This window comes from Myiozetetes cayanensis, unplaced genomic scaffold (genome assembly GCF_022539395.1).
Source record: "Myiozetetes cayanensis isolate MyiCay16 unplaced genomic scaffold, myiCay2020 scf4, whole genome shotgun sequence".
NCBI lineage: Eukaryota > Metazoa > Chordata > Aves > Passeriformes > Tyrannidae > Myiozetetes > Myiozetetes cayanensis.
The window spans coordinates 21,424,420-21,446,621 of record NW_026087631.1 but is presented as its reverse complement, the minus strand read 5'-3'; the positions used below and the strand labels follow the sequence as shown (position 1 = coordinate 21,446,621).

General features: G+C 39.7%; 1 protein-coding gene across 5 annotated transcripts in view; it reads right to left on the bottom strand.

Moving 5' to 3' along the window:
• The window catches only part of KIAA0825 (KIAA0825 ortholog), a 246,955-nt gene that overhangs the window by 201,535 nt on the left and 23,218 nt on the right, over positions 1-22,202 (bottom strand). For all 5 annotated transcript variants that reach the window (XM_050329299.1, XM_050329302.1, XM_050329300.1 and 2 more), the window contains one exon: positions 2,201-2,340. In XM_050329299.1, the coding sequence (XP_050185256.1) occupies positions 2,201-2,331 (131 nt within the window). In that variant the 5' untranslated portion in view covers positions 2,332-2,340. The remainder of the gene's footprint in view (positions 1-2,200; positions 2,341-22,202) is intronic.

Sequence of the window (22,202 nt, the reverse complement as noted above, 5' to 3'; positions counted from 1 at the left end):
CTAGTTTAGGTGTCAATTCAGCAGAAATACAGAACTCTTCTTGACCATTCAGTTTCATGCTCTCCTTTGATAAAATATCATTAGGATCTTACAAAACTTACAATGAAAGGTCCTTCTAATTTGTAGGACTAGGTACAAGTGACAATCAGCCTTCTTCAGAACAGTTACACTGTGATGATGTTAATGTAAAATGTAACATAAAATGGTAAGTGATATAAAGTACCATTAAAAGGAATGGACAACTGGTTTGCTTTCCCACAGCCAAAAGTTTTCTCCACAAGCAGCATACATTTTACACACACTAAAATCAAAAACAGTAGTAAAGCATTAATTCTAAAGGTTCATCTTGCTAATCATCTTCCTAACTCTCAGGCTGCATAATGACAACAAAATCACTTTTATTTGGTAGGTGAAGAGGTGACAACTGTTCTGCAAAAAATGCTGATGCTGATTTTTCCAGATACACAAGACCATAGACACTCAAAACTTAATTACCTGTGTAATTAACTGCATTATGACATCAACTAAACTCTAAGTAAGTATCTACATTTCACTCATGTCAATTGCTGAAAAACTGTAATGTGAAATTGTACTATGCAATGGTCCACAACAGCATAATTCCCAGATCTTCAATATCCTTATTACCCTGGGATTATTAATATTGCAAGTACTTTAGAAAACACTAAGTTTTTAAATAAAATACGAGATGAGAGTAATATAAATAACTGCCCTCCCAGAAAATCTCCCAGCCTGGCATAACCAATATAACAATTGATCAGAGATGATCTAAATCAGTTTTCAGCAAGATAAGGCAATGGTTTACTTCCATCCTTCAGGAAGCTGCTTGGGAACAGCAAAGACCTCTCACAAATGTGGGCTACATTAAAATTATACATTCTTTATGTTATAAGTTAGTATAAGAATTTAGACAACTTAATTCCAATTAAACATTGATAAATTTATTAAGCAAGCAATAATAAAACAAAACAGCACTGGGTGGCCTGGAGGGCAAGTGTCCTGCCGAGGCACACACCACCATGTAGTAAATGTCCCCTTTTTATACATTTTCAAGTCCCAGATTTTGAATGCAATTGCTTTGAGGCTTGAGTTCGTGGTTCGTTGTTAAGTGGTCATCTGGCATTTGTCAGAGATGAAAGGTGCAGTTCTTATCAGTTGTAAATTTTACTGATACTGATACTTGTTTGTTTAGCAAGATATCTGCAATTATTTTTACTGACACTTGCTTGATTAACAGGATGTCCATGAAACTTATCTTGTTGAATTATAACAAAAGTTCCTTATTTCCTCATACACATAAGATTTTATGAACAAAGTTAACCCTTCTATTACACTTTAAACAAATATCATGAAGGGAGTTCTTTGAAATCATAAAACTACGTAAGATGCACTGTTATCCAAGGGCAAGCATTTTCAAAATACAGTACTAAATTATGTCATATTGTATCTTTAAATGTACATTTATTTCTTTTAATGGACAGTAAGTCCATTTTCTTAAGAGCATCCTTCACAATCAAAATATTAAGAAGGTACTAAAGAATTAAGCCACAAATAAGGCACAGAACCTTGAGATGATTATTTTGTAGTCATGCAAAAAAATCTACATCAACAATGAATTGTTTCAGAAGTCCACTGTTTCTATAGCATTGATTATTGGAAATCAGTATGTTACAAAGAATTGGGAAAGAAATATATTTCAAATTCTAGTTAGAAAACTTTCTATTGTTTCTATTTTAACTGAAATAGGTAAAACAACAGATTACATAAGAAATTCTATGTATATTAACTAACTTTCTTGTTCTACTTCCATTACACATGCTTAAAGAACATACTGAGTTCAAATGCTGCTTTTTGTCAAATTCTGTAGCTCTCTTATAGAATAAAAATTCTATCTCATACTTGCAGGAAACACAACTGTCATGTGAATTCACATTTTCTTCCTTCACTATCACACCTACTGCAATAAAACCTAAGATTAAGATGATTCAACTGTTAAAAGTACCATAAAGACTATAGCACAATAATTATATGGCATTAAGAATCTGTTAAATGCTCAAGTGGTTTAGATAAAATTACTGTTGAAATGTTTATCAGAATTTTAATCTACAACCAGAAAAGATAAGTCACATTTCTTCCTAATGAGTTACATTATTATTTTGGATACAAATAAAATACTCTTTACCTGGAAGAGTTCTTCTTTATTTTCTCATCAACATCACTCAGGATTTGTTGGAATTCCAATTCTCCAGGAAGGACATTTAACAAACAATCTAAATTCGAAGAATCAAGTGAATACTCTCCTCCCCATTCCATTTTTAGAATCTGTAAAACAGATACAGCAAAATGGTTAAATAATGAAAAAATGCAGACTAGAAGTACCAAAATGTACAACTTTTTTTTCCTTGGAAATATTAGATTAACAAGGGAAGCATTTACATATGGAACTATAAAATTAGTGTTGAATAGTACACCTTATGCATGCTTCTGAGTAGAGTGCTACAGAGGGAAACCAGTAAAATACATGCTGAGATAAATTTCATAATATCTTGCATTTCTTCAGTTTAAAAAAATCAGCTATTTTACCTTAATCACAGTAGTAGCTTTCTTATTTTTTTTTTAATTTAGAAAGAAAATTCTCACTATTATAAATAGAAACTAAAAATACATACATTAGAGGGTAAAATTATTTTCTGTGTTTTTATAATTTTCGTCCATAACTACTTTTTGGAAATTCAGCACATCATTGCAAATATCTAGAACATCAAAATCCAGAGTAAAACACTATAATGTACCATAAATCCAGTGTCATCTTGCTTCGTACTCATTTCACTCAACAAATGTCTTGCTAAAATACAGGTTAAATCCACTGGCCTATTCAAACTAATACACTAAATCCCATGAGTCTTTATATAGGAAGCAAAGCATTAGTTGAGTTATTTTTACATGCTTTCGGGTTTTTTTCTGCATCATCTTTTTTGAGAAATAATGAGGCCACTTTTACAACCAGTCACAACTTATTACCAACATTAAAGAAAAAAATTACATAAAAAGTGAAAACCTCTTATTAACCAGTATATCCAATGTCTACTATTTAGTATTTAATAATACTATTCATATTGCAGTAACTACATGTGGAACAAACATAATATTCAGATGCACAAAATGTTTGGGCAAAAAAATAAATCAGTAAATCTATTACTTTTCTTGCAAGCAATATTTTTCTATAAAGCAACTACAGTGTTCATTGGTAATTTATCAAGAGGTAAATAATAAATATAAATATAATATAATGGCCAGTCTTCGCGAGCGAAGATCCAGGGAAGGTCTTTCCACCTTCCAGCCTGCGCATTGGATTTTTTAGGTGAGACACAGTGTGCGCGGAACTGAGCCCACCCTTTAATCCTAAGGTTCATCTACCGGGGCCAAGCGAGCTTGGACGGTGGCAGCGAGGTCCTTAGGACGTAGGTGGATTGCCTTTTAAGGGTTAACGAGCTCCACCTGCCCGGGTTATCAAGAGGTACTACTAGAAAAACAGACTGAGTTTTTCTGATAGTTTTTGGTCATATAGGAGTGTAGACCTACAAGTAGCAGAACTGCACATTTCTGGTTTTACTCTTTCAAAACAAACAGGAAGCTCCTTTAAAGTCTAATATCTTGCACTTCTCAATTAACAGCACAACACTATGAAATATTTCATGGATATATTGTTTTCTTAAATTCTCAGAAGCTACAGAATACCCCTTTGCAAAAAACAATTCAAAGACTTTTGACATTTTGGGATGTAGATGAAACTCAGTCATCTTGCTGGTGAAAAAGCTTGGATGTAAACCAAATACATCTTATAAAATATCAAAGAAAGATCAGCCTTTGAATATAAGACTTAACAGATGTTTACTGCAGTAAAAGACACCGTAATTAAAAGTAGAAGTTAAATGGAAAACATTAAACCGTGCTTTAGAGAATGGAGATAAAAGGAATACTGAAAATAAAGCTCTTTCTCCATGTACGATACTACTTATCATAGACATGGTAACACATCCCTTTTCTCTTCAGAAAGATCTCGAAGAGTTTCCACAGAATGTGATGCTAACTCCATTCAATACCTGTAGTTCAAATCCATCCTTTATTCAACTATTCTTGCAGAAGAGTATGGCTGGTGTAAAATGAACTGTATAACATATATATGTTAATGCAAAAATAGTAACAGTTTGGAACAACTTAGAGTTTTTATAAAATAGCTGCACAATCAAAATTGTGTATTTATATTAATTCCTAGCCCTTTTCCTTAAAGGATAGCCAAAAGAAATTTGTGTTACTCAGAAAAATATCAGTATAGTTTACTGTTTGAAAAATTCACCATACGAAAAAGATCATTTTGTAAACATGACAGCCTTATTTTCATGCATGCATTCCTGTAAGACTTCTATGTCATACTTCTTTGGTTCACTTGTCAAAATAGAGCAATTACTACTTTCAGTCTTGGTTTATGGAAAAAAAAGCAACATTTGATTATTCAGTCTTTAAATACTGTTTTAGATGGTTAATAGTAATTTCTTCTTAAAAAATCTAAGAATTTATCTAATACAAGACTTTCCCTAATCATAAGAAGAAGTAAAATATAAAAATGTTTCAGAAGAAAAAAGAACATCATGATAAAAATTAGCACAATTGAGCAGAAATTTTGCTGGCTCTTAGTGGAACCAGTGTCAGGGCCTTCAATGCACTAATAGACTCTAACAGTCTGATGACCTGGACTGTAAGCGGCTGGTGCCTACCCCACTTGCCTCCCTTGGAGGCAGCAGGATGGACATCAGCAAGGTCCCTTCCCTGCCATTTGGCTTTTCCCCCTTCGCTCCCAGTGCTCTGAAGAGCTGACAGTCATTGCTGCTCTCTGAGAGCTAGTATGACACAATGCTCCTTTGATGGCAAAAAAGCAAAGAAAGTAATCAATTTCTAAGAATTTTTATTATTAGGAATAATATGGGAAAAGAATTCTGTCAAAGTATTTTAGATACTAATAACCCATTTTTTTCTGTAAAGAACATAAACCACTTGTTATTAAGCTGCATCATATTTCTATTTATTATTACAGTGAAATATTGTATATTTTGAGACAAATGGTCCTAGAGAACCTGCTTCAGGCGCAAGTCAATAAATCCGTATCTTAATAGGCCCAGTTCTTTTCAAATGTAGCTGTCAATCTCAAGAAATTTAACCTATGTACAATTTAGCTTATAAAAAAATATTTTTCAGGTCTTTTATTTTAACCCATGGTATCACTGTAACAATTTCCCACTTTTAGTAAGTGTAATGTTAAAAAACAATTTTTACCAAAAAACATACGGCCTATTAGAAAAAATATTATGGAACAGTCGAGTTGATACAACAGATACTTCTTGCTTTTCTGATTCATATAATGTTTACAGTTGAAGAGCACTTTTGCGTGTACGTTTTCTTTTTCAGTGTCAATCAAAAGGAAGAAATCTACTCACAGAAGTTCTATATAAAATTATATTTAGTTCCAATTGGGTATTTTTTCATTCTCATAAAACAATTCAATAAACGTTATTATGAAAAACTTCCAGTACAAACATACATCAGAAACTCCATGGGATTTCTAAGATTGTTTTGTAATGTTTATACTTACTATAATAAGTATTTGTTCGCAGACCTACAGTTTGTAAAAGCAGTGTGAACCTAAATATTGAATAGACTTTTTTATGAGCACTTTGGTTGAATATGCACATTTACACTATACCTCTATGTATGCATAAATCACGATGTTTAACTGTAGATTCACAAACTAACATACTGTAGAGATCCAGCTAATAGACATATCCCACTCTTTGACACACACACTATTTTTTTTAAATACAAACTACAAGTCTTTTATTAGACTGCGTAAAACATTAATAGGTCATATTCGTAGCATACAAACTCATTGCAGCTTTTTTAGAATCATTGTGTTGACAGAGTCAGTTACTGGTAAATACTCATCACTGTTACTCCTTTATTTTCATACGCACTTCAGTCAGTTAAGATTCTTGCTATGACTTCAGTGGGTTTCAAATACGACAGGACAGCATCACTCATAGAGAATGTCAGGCAAATTTTGTATTATAGTTTCACAGAACACCTTGGGGAGCAAAAAAAAAAATCAAAATACAGTTTTAAACTTCAGTTTATCTGGAGTTTGCTCTGAATCAATTCCTTAACTCTAGAGGAAAATTAATCAGCTGGGCTGTTGGGCCCTTTGAAAAAAATCATAGTACTTATGTGTTCAAGAAAATCATAGCACTAAAGCAGTAAGTGTAAAGTTAGACATGGTTTCTCATAATGACTGATAGCACTTTGGTAACCTTAAAACTAAACGTTAAACTTTCATGTGTTTCCAAATGCCCTGTATACATTTATGCAAATGCTAAGTAAAATGTGAAGTGTTAGGCAGTATAACACTTCATACGATACAGATCTGAGGAGATCTGTCTTTGAGCACTATAGCACCTACTTGAACAAAATACACAGTAGGTTTTCAGGAAAGAAAACACAAAAGAAACCATTAACGTTTCAATAAAATCCAGAGGTATACTTTTATACCCACATTACTGTGTATGAAATAATCTGAAGAAATTATCTAATCCTAAACAGAACCTACTTCTTATGCTCTGGTAGATATTTAATGGAACCCACAACCTATGACATGTAACATTAAGTGAACAAGTGGATATCCTCTTTAGTGGATAAAAAACTAGTAGACTGATATTTTTTTATTCAAATCACTGATTTCCAAATGAAGATTTGTAAAAACTAATCTCTTTATTTTACAACTTCACAATTCAGTCTTTAAAGTCATTCTAAAGAACTCATGACTTATTATTAATTTCAGTTAATGCCAATGTACTATTTTAATTCTTGTATGAGACCCTTATTTTCAAATGCTTCAAATATTACCTTTAGCATGTTTCTAGATACCTTTTAAATAGAAGTTAAACAGTAACTTGCACATATAAAATATATTTAGGAACTATAAACTAATAAATTTCTCAATTTAACAACAGAACAAAATGCTTTGACTAGGTAAAATTAAAGCACCATGGCAATCAAATTTTCTGGATTATTTTACAGTCAATCTAAATATTTGAGAATGTCCTCTAACATTATACGAGTTTTACTTCTAAAGCTCCCATTCCACCCATATCCAGGACAATAAAATAAAATTGTTGCCACTAGGCATTGCTTTAAAAAAGGGATGTCAATGTATCCATAATTTGAAAACAGGAATACGTCAAACTGCAGCACCATAAGTACAGAAAATTAGCCAAATAACTGAAGCTTTTTTCTGATACTGCTTCTTATCTTACAGAATATATCTCTTTGTTGCCCTAGTAAAGCTAAAAGGGGACGAGAGAATTGGTAAGATCTTTCATAACTCAGCTTACACTTTCAAACCATCACCTTAACAGTGATTTCCTTTATCTATCTTTAGTTGCATAACTGTTTCCAGCTGCTTTACAGCACAGAAGATGTCATCTGTAATCACACAGCAGGCAGCAGCAGTGATGGCAATGGCCTGAGATGCTACTATTCAATCTGAAATTCCTACTGTTTTGAATGTACAAGTAGTCTGAATATTTAATTTTTTTTGAAAACCACATAGAGCTTACACAAGAAATCCATTTAAAAACTATAATTTCTTGAGCTCTACTCTACTTTGACACAGTAAAAGCCTTTTTGCCCAATTTTCTGTGGTGAAAATCCTTTAAAAATGTATTACTGTTTAAAATAAAGAATTGTAAAAGAAAAGGAAGAAATTAAAAATTCTCTCTATAAAAGAACATAACCCATATTTCTTTCTTTTAATATGTATTCAAGACCTCTATTTAAATTTTCCAAGTTACCTACTTCCCACACTTTGCTGAAGCATACACCGCATTTACAAAAAGAGTATCCTATTCTTCCAGTGAAAAAGACATTTATTGCATACAAAAAAAACCCCAAAACCAAAACAGTCTTCATGATGGTTTTACTAAATATTTTGAATGCCACAAAGAACTTTGAAAAAAGTTTTAATCAAATCATCTTGCATTGTTCCCCCTGCAGACTTTCCACATTTGCTGTTGTCATAAACTAACATTTAAAAGTTACTTTTATAGTTATCAATTATTATCCACCACACACTTAAGATATGTTTATGTTTTTCAAAGAGAGATTCTAAGTATCTCTAATTAAATTTGTAACCCTAATGAAAACAGTTTTTCTCTCAAATTCTGCCATTATAACAGTCACCAAATAAGAGAGTGGGAATTAAATGGATCTGAAGAAACACAGTCCTCACTGCGGATGAAAGAGAAAGTTGTGCCTTCCATCTAAAGCTGTAATATCAGAATGCAGTGCTCTAAGGCAGCTATAACAGCCATTGAATCATAATACTGTCAAAAGCCTTGAAAAAGGACTGTGAAAATGCACATTTTTGACAAATTATATATAGTACTATTTTTAATATCTGTGCGTTTTTCAAACTGTGTAGCTTACTCCTGTTTTCTAGGCATTTCTAGGCACAAGAACTTAAAACTAATATCATGAGTTTTCCCTGTTGTCTCTCCCCAATTGTTTGAGTCACAGAAAGTGAAATGTTGAGAATAGAAAGCAAAGGAATCAGCACTGCTTTTTTGAATTTGCTGGTATTTGGGACTGGTAAGAGATGTTCAAAGACAAGGAGAGAATTCTCATTTACATAAACTTAATCAAACACTATTGGTCAAAGGCAGTGACTTCAAAAGAGGAACACGCCATCTGGAGTTGCAATGAAACTCCTAAGTATTATGGTAGAAGAAAGGAGTAACAGATAATGTGATTTCATAACCTTCAGTAAAGAAGAAATGGCCATTTCCTGAGTAGCTCTTGAATGAAGCAGTCCTATATCATCTTTGTCTCTCAGTTAGTTATCTTGGCGCAGGAATCCTAAAGTGATCCCAACATCTAAGATTCGACATTTATAAACAAACCACTCTCAGACAAGAAGTCCACAAACATTCGGAATCCATCTGCTAAACCTAGTGGCTCTCCCTACCTCCTTATCAGTCTTACAGTTACTAAACACAGAAGTGTGACAAGTGTCCATATACAAGTGCAAGGTTTTTTTTTCCTTTTCTGGTTTTCAAGATTCAAGACGCCTCTTCTCAGAATCTTTTTTGTGCCTGTAGTTCTACTATATTTTAAAAAAAAAAGGATAAACCTGGCACAATTGTCTTCTTAAGGTATGGTTCAAGGCCTTACCAAAAAAAATTCATCAATCAACTTTTCTGGCATCGCCATACACAAACACAGGAGAAAATTAGTCTGGCATTGTCCCCAGTTAAGACTACATCAATCAATATAATTGTTAAATGAATATGTTTTATGAATGATGGATGTTTTAAAAATGCTTTTCAATTACAACAATAATTACCAATCAGTAGACTAAAGTAATTGCTAAAGCATAGAAAAGAGATTCTTAGAAGCCTAACTAAAAATACCTACTGTATGTTTTCTTAGAATCTTCTTAGCCAAGAAAATATAAAATATATATAAATTATAAAATAAACAGAATAATTTCAAAACAGACTATAGTATCTAATTTATTTTCAACTGCTCTAGAAGAGGATTGTATGTATTGAGTCAAATTTGCCTAGTGGTATGAGAAAATGTGTGAGAACAACAATTAGTTTCCCAGGAAGGACTGCATGGCATTATGTTTTTTTTCCTCAAGAACAGGAACATAAGGTATGTATAGTGTATCCTCTGCAAAGCTGCCTTTTTAATTGTGAAAATAAGAAGTGATATTTAGGCATAATATTTGAGCTTTCTCATTTTGAGTCTTTTCACTTTAGAAACTCAGAAAGAAGAGATTGCTACAAAACTCCTATCTTACTTGACATTAATGTCTAAAACTGCACAGATTTGTAAGAACTGTGCTGAAAGAACTTATCTTTTAACACACTGGTAAAGAACCAAGAGTATATAATTTTCAACTAAAAACCTTACAAATCCATGCTAGGTACTTCTATACTAGACCATAAAAGCCTTTTCTTTTCTTGTTTATTGGAAAAATCCTCCGTCCTGAGACAATGCTCTCTAAGGACTATGGTATTTAAAAGAGAGAAATATCAAGACCTTTAAAGTCTTGTAGCTCAGTACATCGGATACAGAGTTGTTAGAATTTGAACAGGAAATAGCCTTCCAATGAAACTATTATATTTAAAAAGAAATACAAAAAAAGTATGTGACCACAGCTTTTAAAAGGTAGGCTGCATCAGTCCCTTCACTGCCACACATTATATTTTCTTTCATTACTACTCAATTTAAAGCTGAGAGCTTCAAAAATGTCCATTGTAAAAAAATGAAATACAAAAGCCCTCCACAGAGATGCCTCTTAAGCTGGTCCATGCTTATAGTCACAGTCGTAAAGGCTTGTTTAGTACTATAAATGTAATGGATTTCGGTTTTTTTCCCAAATACTATTATTATATTATTACTAAATTCTACATAGGGTCATATGAAACATTTCATTGATAACTGAAAATGTCTGTTAAATATAATTCTTTTTTTCATTTTTTGTTTCTTAAATGAAATGTTTAGGTTTTTTTATTTTTTTTTTGCTGGCATAACTCACCTTGTAAATGTCACCTTATGCAACATTACCTATGGCCCAACATTACCTATAGCCAGTCATACTCTAAAGCATAATACAGTCATATAATGCTTCTTCTTCAGTTTCTCACCTTCAAAAGGACTGTTAAGCTTCTGTTTCTCTCTCCTTGAAAAAAACCCACCCCATACATAAAATTATAACACTGAATGCTTTTACCATGTTGTCATGGTTTAGGAATGGTGTTCCCAATTTAGTGTTTCCACTGAAACCACTCCAAATCATGAAACACAGGATCACTCCCTGCAGCAGGGTGGAGAGGAGAACTGGACGTACAAAAGGTAAAGATTATGTTTTCAGATAAAAAAAAATTACTGGAAAAAGCAATGAGGTAAGAAAAATGAACAGTAATAGGAACAATAGTAATAAAAAGGTGTACAAGAAAGGCAAACAATTCACACATGAGAAAGCTCACCACACTGGAACTTGCAAACCACCACCACAATACACCTGACCAGAAGACTCCCTTTGCTCCACCCCTGGCATTGAGGTGAGGCGGTATAGAATAACATCTGGGCCTTAGTCTGACCCCCTCCCAGCTACTGTAAAATATTAATCCTGTCCCAGCCAGAACCAGGACACAGCTGTAGAGCCTTCTGATTTGTTTGTGTAGTTTTCATTTTTTTCCCCTTTTAGTTAACAAAATTCTTAAAGCCTAGTTTAAAATCATAGCATAAAGGCTACATTTCGTCACCTTCAATTACACTGAATGCAGTATTAATTATACTGGGAATATTTAATCTAGTACTTTACATATCAAATTTTTTAAATATTCAAATTTTTTTCTCTATCAATTTTTTCTGAGTTTTCACTTCTTCCAGAAAGGATAAAGTGAGGCACTAAGAGTAATTCTTCACATAAGGGATTTTTTTTCTTCACAACTCCTATATTACATAAGAAATAGTTCACTTCTATAAAAAAAATTCACTGTAATAAAAATTTTGCAAATAAACATTTTGTACATGTTTATTAACTTTTTTTAAAAAAAATAAACTTTTTAGAAATAAAATGTCATTGCTTTCTCTCTTCATAACCAAATGCTGTCACACTGACATAAGTATCCAATTACACCAGTTGTCAACACTCCCCAGGGTTACAGAGTCTTTTAAATTATACCATGTTTTTCACTGGCCGTGTTCCTCACATCCAGCTGCTAGTCTGTTGAATACAGCAGAGTAAATGGGCAAGCAAATCCTCAAATACACAGTTTTCTGGCCTAGCATTTTATTCTCAACTACGACAAAACATGACTGCCTAGGCCTATGTGTTAGCTGAAGTTTAGACAGTATGACACAGATTACAATTCCTACGGTATAAAATATGGCAAGTTTTATAGATCATGAGACCTAAGGACAGATGTTTCTGTGCAGGACTTCCAAATATCGAAAGTTCAATCAGACAGAATCTGGGTACAATACTTATTAAGAAAGAAGTAAGAATAAAGAAAAATTAGATAAATTATAACTTTAAAGAACCATTACATCGTTTTTAGGTAGGCAACAGAGCAAACATTAATAGTTTATAAATACACACTTCCTTAACTTAACACACACTTTCTTAAACTGGGTAAGTTATAGATCCAAAGAAATGAAATTTTGCAGCACTGATTTGGTTTAAATTATTTTATAAAAGCATCACTGTCATGTTCATGTTCTTGTCCATGTTCTTGTCAGATTATTTCAAATAGATGACTAAAAGAAAATAGACCATGAGTTCTTGGCAAACCTGTGGATTTATTAGCTCTCAAAACATCCAGGTGGTATTGCAGTAGCTGCTTTATGACTGAGTCTCAAGATTTTTCATAGACAATCACATACTTTTATACTCAATCAAAAATAACTAGAATAATTGTTCAACAAAAGGAAGACAACGCTATTCCTCATGGAACTTATCTTTGATGCTGTCATAGTTCGTATTTTTAGCAAAGAATTTTTCTTTCCTTTCCTCCTGCCTGTGTGTGTGCTCTGTGATGGGCCATTTTAGTTGAACAAAAGAATCACCCGGAGCCCTTAACGATGGAGATTTGTCTCCCTGACAACGAAGGGGAGTTGGCTGTGTGTGACTGGAAGGGTGGAGGCTGGGGGAGGAGACTCGCTCTCTGCGCTGCCGGGGTGAGAGGCTGCTGTGGGCGGCAGACACTGCCGGGCTCCTTTGTTTTTTTCCCTGTCGGAGGGGAGTTTCTGGCTGCGGCTCTTGGCTCACCTCTGGCTAACTGCAAGCCCTGCTTACAACGGACCCTAATCAGCTGAAGTTTGTGAGTTTTCTTCCATTGGGAGAACTTTCTGTTTTATTGCTGTTGTTCCCCCTTCCTCCCCCCGGTGGCAGCCAAGGATCCAACAGCGCCACCTGGTGACGGGCACTGGACATTACAAGTTCTACTCCTTCAGTGATCCAACAGCGCCACCTGGTGACTATAATAGGACACTACAAGTTTTTACACCTTCAGTGACCCAACAGCGCCACCTGGTGAATGGTACAGGACATTACAAATTTTGCATCTCCAGTGACCCGACGGCGCCCCCTGCTGACTGTGGTTGGAACAGCACCAAAGGGTGCAAGAAATTGAACTATTTTCTTTTGCCGGTTTATCGGTTTTGTTCTTAAAGGGGATTATTGGTGGGTATAGGAGTATTACTTAGTTATTTTACTTGGGTTTTTTTTCGTGTTCCTGTTAATACACACATACCTTTTAATAAAGGGCTGTTATTTTCCCTTTTCCATAATTTGTTTTTCCTTCAATCGGAGCCTCTTAATTTTGGATTTATAATTGTTTGGAAAGAGAAGTTTGGGTCTTTTCCTCCTAATTCATCCTCAGCAAAAGACCCTTGTCTCATTTAAACTGGGACATCTTTTGGCGCCCAACGTGGGGCCCGAGAGAGGAAAAGTGGAAAAGGAATAACTGCCCTTGTGTGACTTTATATGTGTTTGTGAACCTATAGGCACCATGAAGTCTAAGATCGCTGCTTTTCTGTGGTATATAATTATGCCGAAATCTATGTCCCACCTGTCGATGTTTTTCAGCTCAGACACTATGACCCTCCTTGCAATAAGTATGTTTGAGATCTCGCACTGGTTTTATGACATAGTAAACTCAGTACCTGTTATTTTCCTTCGGGAAATGTTCTCAAGGATATATTACTGCTCTAACCTACACTGTCTCCTTTGGGGTTTTAAGGATAATGGCACCTATTCCTATGGAGAAACACAGGGGAGTATATTTGCCCAACCCTTCATACATTTTCCCTTTGGTTCCACTACAATAGCCTCTGAGAGATTTAAACTCTCTTTAGATGTAAGAGACATTTTACTTCTGGGGCTTCTCGTGCAAGGTGTCATATCTATTGCCACGGTGTCATATCTAATATTCGTAGTTAGGCCCAGGATTTACCAGGACCAAAAGGTGCTCGGTATGGTGCAGCCCTCACAGGGAAAAGGAAAAGATGAAAGTGAGAGGTCTGATACAAGGGTGACTCCAGATAAGGCCAGTTCCAAGGAACCAAACAAGTCAATGGAGGTTGCCCCTATCCAAAAGAGGAAATATAAGACCAAATCAGTTCGCCCAGTAGATGATGATGGGGAGGCAGGACCCTCACAGGTAGCCAACCCAGAGCCAGAAATCATCACTGAGTCCTTATCATATGACAACCTCCGGAAATTACGGTCAGATGTCCTTCGTCACTCGAATGAGCCCATACTGACCTGGATGATTCGAGTCTGGGACTCCACGGGTGATACCATAAACCTTGATGGCGGTGAAGCAAGGTTCTTGAGGTCTATTGCCCAGGATGTGGGCATTGAAGGGGCATTTGTGAGAGAATCAAAGCCCCTGTCTCTCTGGGCACGGCTGCTGGACGCTGTGAGAGAGAGGTTCGTTTACAAAGAGGCTTTGCAGGCAGACCATTTGGTGAAGAGCTGGAATACCATGGAGGAGGGGATCCGACGCCTGAGGGAAATGGCACTGTTGGAGATTCTGTTTGGAAGGGATATGCAAGCTAATCACGATCCTGACAAGGTTAGATTTACACCATACATGTGGTGGACCTTCATACGTATGGGGCCATCTGCACACGTCAGTTACTTGACATCATTGGAGGCTGGGGAAAAGAGTGAGCCAGTGGCGGTTATTGCAAATAAACTTCGGATGTACGACAGTATGGTCCAAGGATCACTACAAGCCCGCGTTTCCTCCGTAGAGACCTCGATCAATAACCTGACTAACATAGCTACAAAATTACAAGATCAACAGGAGAAAATCCTAGAAAAGATTGAGAGAAACAGCTCCCAGGTGGCACCAGTGAGAACCAGGCGCCCCCCAGCTAGAGAGGGTAGACAGACCTCACGAACTGAGCTGTGGTATTTCCTATCTGGCCATGGAGAAGACATGAGACAGTGGGACAGGAAACCTACCCATGTCTTGGCAGCCCGAGTACAAGAGTTGAAGGACCAGAGAAAAACAAAGTCCGTGAAAGTGAGTGCAGTGCCAGTATCCCGTGGGCAGGGATCTGACCCACTAGAAGGTACCTCCCGCCGGTATTTGCAGACGGAAAACTGTGACGAGCAGGATAGAGACCAGTATTAGAGGGGCCCTGCCTCTAGCCAGGTAGAGGCACGGGACAACCGTGTCTATTGGACGGTGTGGATCCGATGGCCTGGCACATCAGACCCACAAGAATATAAAGCTTTGGTTGACACTGGCGCTCAATGTACGTTAATGCCCTCAGGACATGTGGGACCAGAGGCTATTTCCATTTCTGGGGTGACAGGAGGGTCGCAGCAGTTGACCGTGCTGGAAGCTGAAGTGAGCTTGACCGGGAAGGAGTGGCAGAAACACCCCATTGTGACTGGTCCAGATGCCCCATGTATCCTGGGCATTGACTACCTTAGGAATGGGTATTTCAAAGACCCCAAGGGACATAGATGGGCTTTTGGAATAGCTGCTGTGGAGACAGAGGCTGCTAAGCAGTTGAATTCACTACCTGGCCTCTCGGAGAACCCTTCTGCTGTGGGACTGTTGAAGGTTGAGGAACAGCGAGTGCCAATTGCCACTACAATAGTGCACCGTCGGCAGTACCGAACAAACCGAGACTCTGTGATTCCCATCCATAAGATGATCCGTGAGCTGGAGAGCCAAGGAGTGATCAGCAGGATCCACTCCCCCTTCAACAGCCCCATCTGGCCTGTGCGTAAGTCCGACGGAGAATGGAGACTGACTGTGGACTATCGTGGCCTGAATGAAGCCACCCCGCCGCTGAGTGCTGCTGTTCCAGACATGTTGGAGCTCCAGTACGAGCTGGAGTCTAAGGCAGCGAGGTGGTACGCCACTATTGACATCGCGAATGCATTCTTCTCCATTCCCTTGGCAGCAGAGTGCAGGCCGCAGTTTGCTTTCACGTGGAGGGGCGTGCAGTACACGTGGAACCGACTGCCCCAGGGGTGGAAACACAGTCCCACCATCTGCCACGGATTGATCCAGGCTACACTAGAGAAAGGTGAAGCCCCAGAACACCTGCAGTACATTGATGACATCATTGTATGGGGGGACACAGCAGAAGAGGTCTCTGAGAAAGGAAAAAAGATCATACAGATTCTCCTGGAAGCTGGGTTTGCCATTAAAAAGAGTAAAGTCAAGGGACCTGCCCGAGAGATCCAGTTCCTGGGGGTAAAGTGGCAAGATGGACGTCGTCAAATCCCGACTGAAGTCATCGATAAAATCACAGCAATGGCCCCACCAACTAGCAAGAAGGAAACACAAGCTTTCCTGGGTGCCATAGGTTTTTGGAGAATGCATATCCCCGAGTACAGCCAGATCGTAAGCCCTCTCTATCTGGTAACCCGCAAGAAGAATGATTTCCAGTGGGGTCCTGAACAACAGCAAGCATTTGAACAGATTAAACAGGAGATTGCCCATGCTGTAGCCCTTGGGCCAGTTAGGACAGGACCAGATGTGAAGAATGTACTCTACTCTGCATCTGGGGATAAGGGCCTCTCCTGGAGCCTCTGGCAGAAGGTGCCTGGAGAGACCCGAGGCCGCCCACTTGGATTCTGGAGCCGATGCTACAGGGGATCGGAAGCCAATTACACTCCAACAGAAAAAGAGATCCTAGCAGCTTATGAGGGAGTACAAGCTGCCTCAGAGGTGATTGGCACAGAAGAACAGCTCCTCCTGGCACCTCGGCTGCCAGTGTTGAGTTGGATGTTCAAAGGGAAGACGCCCTCTACTCATCATGCCACTGATGCCACCTGGAGCAAATGGACTGCCCTGATCACGCAGCGCGCCCGCATTGGAAACCCAAATCGCCCTGGGATCCTAGAAATCATCACGAACTGGCCGGAAGGTGAGGATTTTAGTCTAGCAGAAGAAGAAGAAGGAGAGCAGGTAGTACGGGCAGAGGAAGCCCCAGCATACAACCAACTACCAGAAGAAGACATACGCTACGCACTCTTTACTGATGGTTCCTGCCGTATTGTAGGGATGAAACGTAAATGGAAAGCAGCTGTATGGAGTCCCACACGACAAGTTGCAGAAGCTATGGAAGGAGAGGGTGAATCAAGCCAATTCGCAGAGCTCAAAGCTGTCCAGTTGGCATTGGACATTGCTGAACGAGAGAAGTGGCCAAAACTTTACCTCTACACGGACTCATGGATGGTGGCCAATGCCCTGTGGGGGTGGTTGGACAGATGGAAGAAGACCAATTGGAAACGTAGGGGAAAACCCATCTGGGCCGCTGATATATGGCAAGACATCGCTACCCGGGTAGAGAAGCTGATTGTGAGGGTCCGCCACGTAGATGCCCACGTGCCCAAAAATCGAGCCAATGAAGAACATCGCAACAATGAACGGGCAGACCGAGCTGCACAAGTTGAGGTGTCACAGGTGGACCTAGACTGGCAGCACAAAGGTGAACTGTTCTTAGCACGATGGGCTCATGATGCCGCCGGCCATCAAGGCAGAGATGCCACCTACAAATGGGCACGAGACCGAGGGGTGGATCTAACCATGGATGCTATCTCTCAGGTTATCCATGACTGTGAGACATGCGCTGCCATTAAACAGGCTAAGAGACTGAAACCCCTATGGTATGGTGGACGGTGGAATAAATACAGGTATGGGGAGGCTTGGCAGGTTGATTATATCACACTGCCACAGACCCGTCAAGGTAAGCACTATGTGCTCACCATGGTGGAAGCCACCACTGGATGGCTGGAGACGCATCCGGTGCCCCACGCCACTGCCAGAAATACCATCCTGGGCCTCGAAAAACAGGTCCTGTGGCGGCACGGCACTCCAGAGCGGATTGAGTCAGATAATGGGACACACTTCAAAAATAGTTTAGTTACCACCTGGGCGAAAGAGCATGGCATTGAGTGGGTCTATCACATACCATACCATGCAGCAGCTGCCGGGAAAGTTGAACGGTGCAATGGACTGTTGAAGACTACCCTGAAAGCATTAGGTGGAGGGACTTTCAAACACTGGGATCAACACCTAGCAAAGGCTACATGGTTAGTCAACACTAGAGGCTCCGTCAATCGAGCCGGCCCTGCCCAATCAGAGTCCCTTCACACTGTAGACGGGGACAAGGTCCCAGTGGTTCACATGAGAGGTATGTTAGGCAAAACAGTTTGGGTGAACCATGCCTCGAGCAAAGGCAAATCCATTCGTGGAGTTGTCTTTGCCCAAGGACCTGGTTGCACATGGTGGGTGATGCAAGAAGATGGAGAAACCCGGTGCATACCCCAAGGAGATATAATCTTAGGGTAAACAGGTCATAACTCTACCCATATTTGTATCTATATGTATTTGTGAATATGTACATAGTCTAGAATGATGTATGTATATGTGGAGTTAAAAAAGGTTCCATTTGATAGATGTATGGTGGCATGAGAAAAGGAAAAAAAAATTAGGGGTGGATAATGTCATAGTTCGTATTTTTAGCAAAGAATTTTTCTTTCCTTTCCTCCTGCCTGTGTGTGTGCTCTGTGATGGGCCATTTTAGTTGAACAAAAGAATCACCCGGAGCCCTTAACGATGGAGATTTGTCTCCTTGACAACGAAGGGGGGAGTTGGCTGGTGTGTGACTGGAAGGGGGTGGAGGCTGGGGAGGGAGACTCTCGCTCTCAAGGCTGCCGTGGGTGAGAGGCTGCTGTGGGCGGCAGACACTGCCGGGCTCCTTTGCTGTTTTCCACAGTCAGAGAGGGAGTTTCTGGCTGCGGCTCTTGGCTCACCTCTCGCTAACTGCAAGCCCTGCTTACAGCGGACCCTAATCAGCTGAAGTTTGTGAGTTTTCTTCCATTGGGAGAACTTTCTGTTTTATTGCTGCTGTTCCCCCCTTTCCCCTCCCCCGGTGGTGCAGCCAAGGATCCAACAGCGCCACCTGGTGGCGGGCACTGGACATTACAAGTTCTACTCCTTCAGTGATCCAACAGCGCCACCTGGTGACTATAATAGGACACTACAAGTTTTTACACCTTCAGTGACCCAACAGCGCCACCTGGTGAATGGTACGGGACATTACAAATTTTGCATCTCCAGTGACCCGACGGCGCCCCCTGCTGACTGTGGTTGGAACAGCACCAAAGGGTGCAAGAAATTGAACTATTTTCTTTTTGCCGGTTTATCGGTTTTGTTCTTAAAGGGGATTATTGGTGGGTATAGGAGTATTACTTAGTTATTTTACTTGGGTTTTTTTTTCGTGTTCCTGTTAATACACACATACCTTTTAATAAAGGGCTGTTATTTTCCCTTTTCCATAATTTGTTTTTCCTTCAATCGGAGCCTCTTAATTTTGGATTTATAATTGTTTGGAAAGAGAAGTTTGGGTCTTTTCCTCCTAATTCATCCTCAGCAAAAGACCCTTGTCTCATTTAAACTGGGACAGATGCAGATCAATATGTCATTGGCCTTCTTGGTCACCTACTCATACTGCTGGCTCATGTTCAGCCAGCTGTCAACCACCACACCCAGGTCCTCTTCTTCTGGGCTGCTTTCCAGCCACTCTTCCTCCAGCCTGTAGCACTGCAATGGGATTGATGGGATCCAAGTGCAGGAACCAGCACTTTGTCTTACTGAATCTCATACAGCTGACCTTGGCCCACTGATCCAACCTGTCCAGATGCCTCTACAGAGCCTTCCTATCCTCCAGCAGATCAACACTCTGCCCAATTTAGTGTCGTCTGCCAACTTACAGAGGGTAGACTTGATCCTCTCGTCCACACCATCACTAAAGATATTAAACAGGACTGGACCCACAACTCAGCCTTGGGGAATCAATCCCACTAGCGACCAGCTGGCAACTGGATGCAGCACATTTGCCACCACTCTCTGGGCCTGGCCATCCAGCCAGTTTTTAATGCAGTGGAGAGTACACCTGTCCAAGCTGGGGGCTGCCAGCTTCTCCAATAGAATGTCCAGGTAGACACATACACAGCCTTTCCCTCATTTACCAGGCAGGTCACCTGGTCATAAAAGGTGATCAGGTTGGTCAAGCAGAACATGCCTTTCTTAAACCCATGCTGGCTGGACCTGATTCCTTGGTTGTTTTGCATGTGTCACGAGATAACCTCAATATGATCTGTTCCGTACTACCCAGGCACTGAGGTCATGCTGACAGGACTTTATTTGAACCAGTTTCTCCTTCCAACTCTTCTTGTAGATGTGTGTTACATTGGCCAACCTCCAGTTGTCTGGAGCCTCCCTCATTAAACAGGACTAATGGTAAATGACAGAGTGGCTTGGCAAGCTCTTCTGCCAGCTCCCTTAGTACCCCTGGGTGAATCCAATCTGGCCTCATAGACTTGTGGGTGTCTAAGTGGCACAGCCTGTTACTAACTACTGTCTCCTGAACTGCAGGGGGCCTATTCTGCTCCATATCCCTATCTACCACTTCCAGGAACTCAATGCCCTGAGGATAACAGTTCTTTCTGTTGAAGGCTGAGGTGAAGGTGGCATTAAGTACCTCAGTCTTTTCCTTGTCCAATAAAGGATGGAGATTTTCCTTGGACTGCCTTCTGTCATTAATGTATTTATAAAAATACTTTTTATTATCTTTCACAGCAGTTGCTAGATTGTGTTTTAGCTGAGCTTTTGCCTCTCCTTCTCTTTACACGACCTAATGACATCCTTGTACTCTATCCTGAGTTGCCTGCCCCTTCTTCCAAATATCATAAACTCTCTTTTTCCCCTCCAAGTTCCAGCAAAATCTCCCTGTTCATCCAGGCCAATCTTCTTCCCCAATAGCTTGGGTTTTGGCACACAGGGATGGCCTCCTGTCCCTTTAAGATGTCTATCTTTCCAGCCTTCCTGGACCCCTTTGTTATTAAGGACTCTTTCCCAAGGGACTCTCTGAACCAGTGTCCTGAACAGGCCAAACTGTCCTCCAGAAGTTCAAGATAGCGGCTTTGTTTACCCCCTTCCTTACTTCATCAATAGTCAAAAACTCTGTAATTTTGTGATTGCTATGCCAAGATGCCTTCTGACTACCACATCTCCCACCAGCCCTTCTCTGCTCATAAACAGCAGGTCTAGCAGAGCACTACCCCAGGAGGCTCTCTTACTGCTGTGTTATTTTCCACATGCTCCAGGAATCTCCTAGACGGCCTCCTCTCCGCGCTGAGTTTTCAGTAGATATCTGGCAGGCTTAAGTTTCCCACAAGAACAAGGTCTGGTGGTCAGGAAACATTAGCCAACTGCTTACAGAATACTTCATCTGTCTCTTCAACCTGGTTGGACAGTCTGTAACAGTCCCACCAGAATGCCTTGTTAGCCTTCCCCCTGATTCTTACCCATAGGGCACTCAACCTTATCACCACTATCCTTGAGCTCTGTACAGTCAAAACACTCCCTTAATGTAGAGAGCTCCTTCACTGCCTCTCCTTCCTCGCCTGTCCCTTCTGAAGAGCTCCTGACCATCCACTGCACTCCAGTTATGCAGTCATTTCACCATGTTCTGTGATGATCACTGTGTCATAGCTTTCCTGCTGCACAGTGGCTTCCAGCTCCTTCTGTTTGTTACCCCTGTTGTGTGCATTGGTAGAGATGCACTTCAGCTGGGCTATTGATTTCACCCCCAACACTGGCATACTGCCTCCAGGCTCATGTCTAGTGAGCCCTTCCCCCTTCAAACCCCTTTAAAGGCCTCTCATTCAACCCTGTCAACTCATGGGCTAGAATCCTTTTCCCTCTTTTATAAAGATCAACACCATCTGTCTCTATCAAGCTGGGTGCTGTATAAACTGCTCCATGACCAAAAAAGCCAAAATTCCACTGATGGCATTAGTCTTTAAGCAATGTGTTGATTCAGGTGGGTTCTCCTGTTCCTTTCAACATTCTTCCCTGCTACCAAAAGGATTGAGAAAAACACCACCTGAGCTCCTTTCTCTTCAACCAGTCATCTCAGTGTCTTGAAGTCCTTTTAATTGTCCTAGGACTTCTCTCCTCAACCTCTTCCTGCTGACCGGGACAACTCAAGGTGGGTAATAACCAGAGGGCTAAATAAGT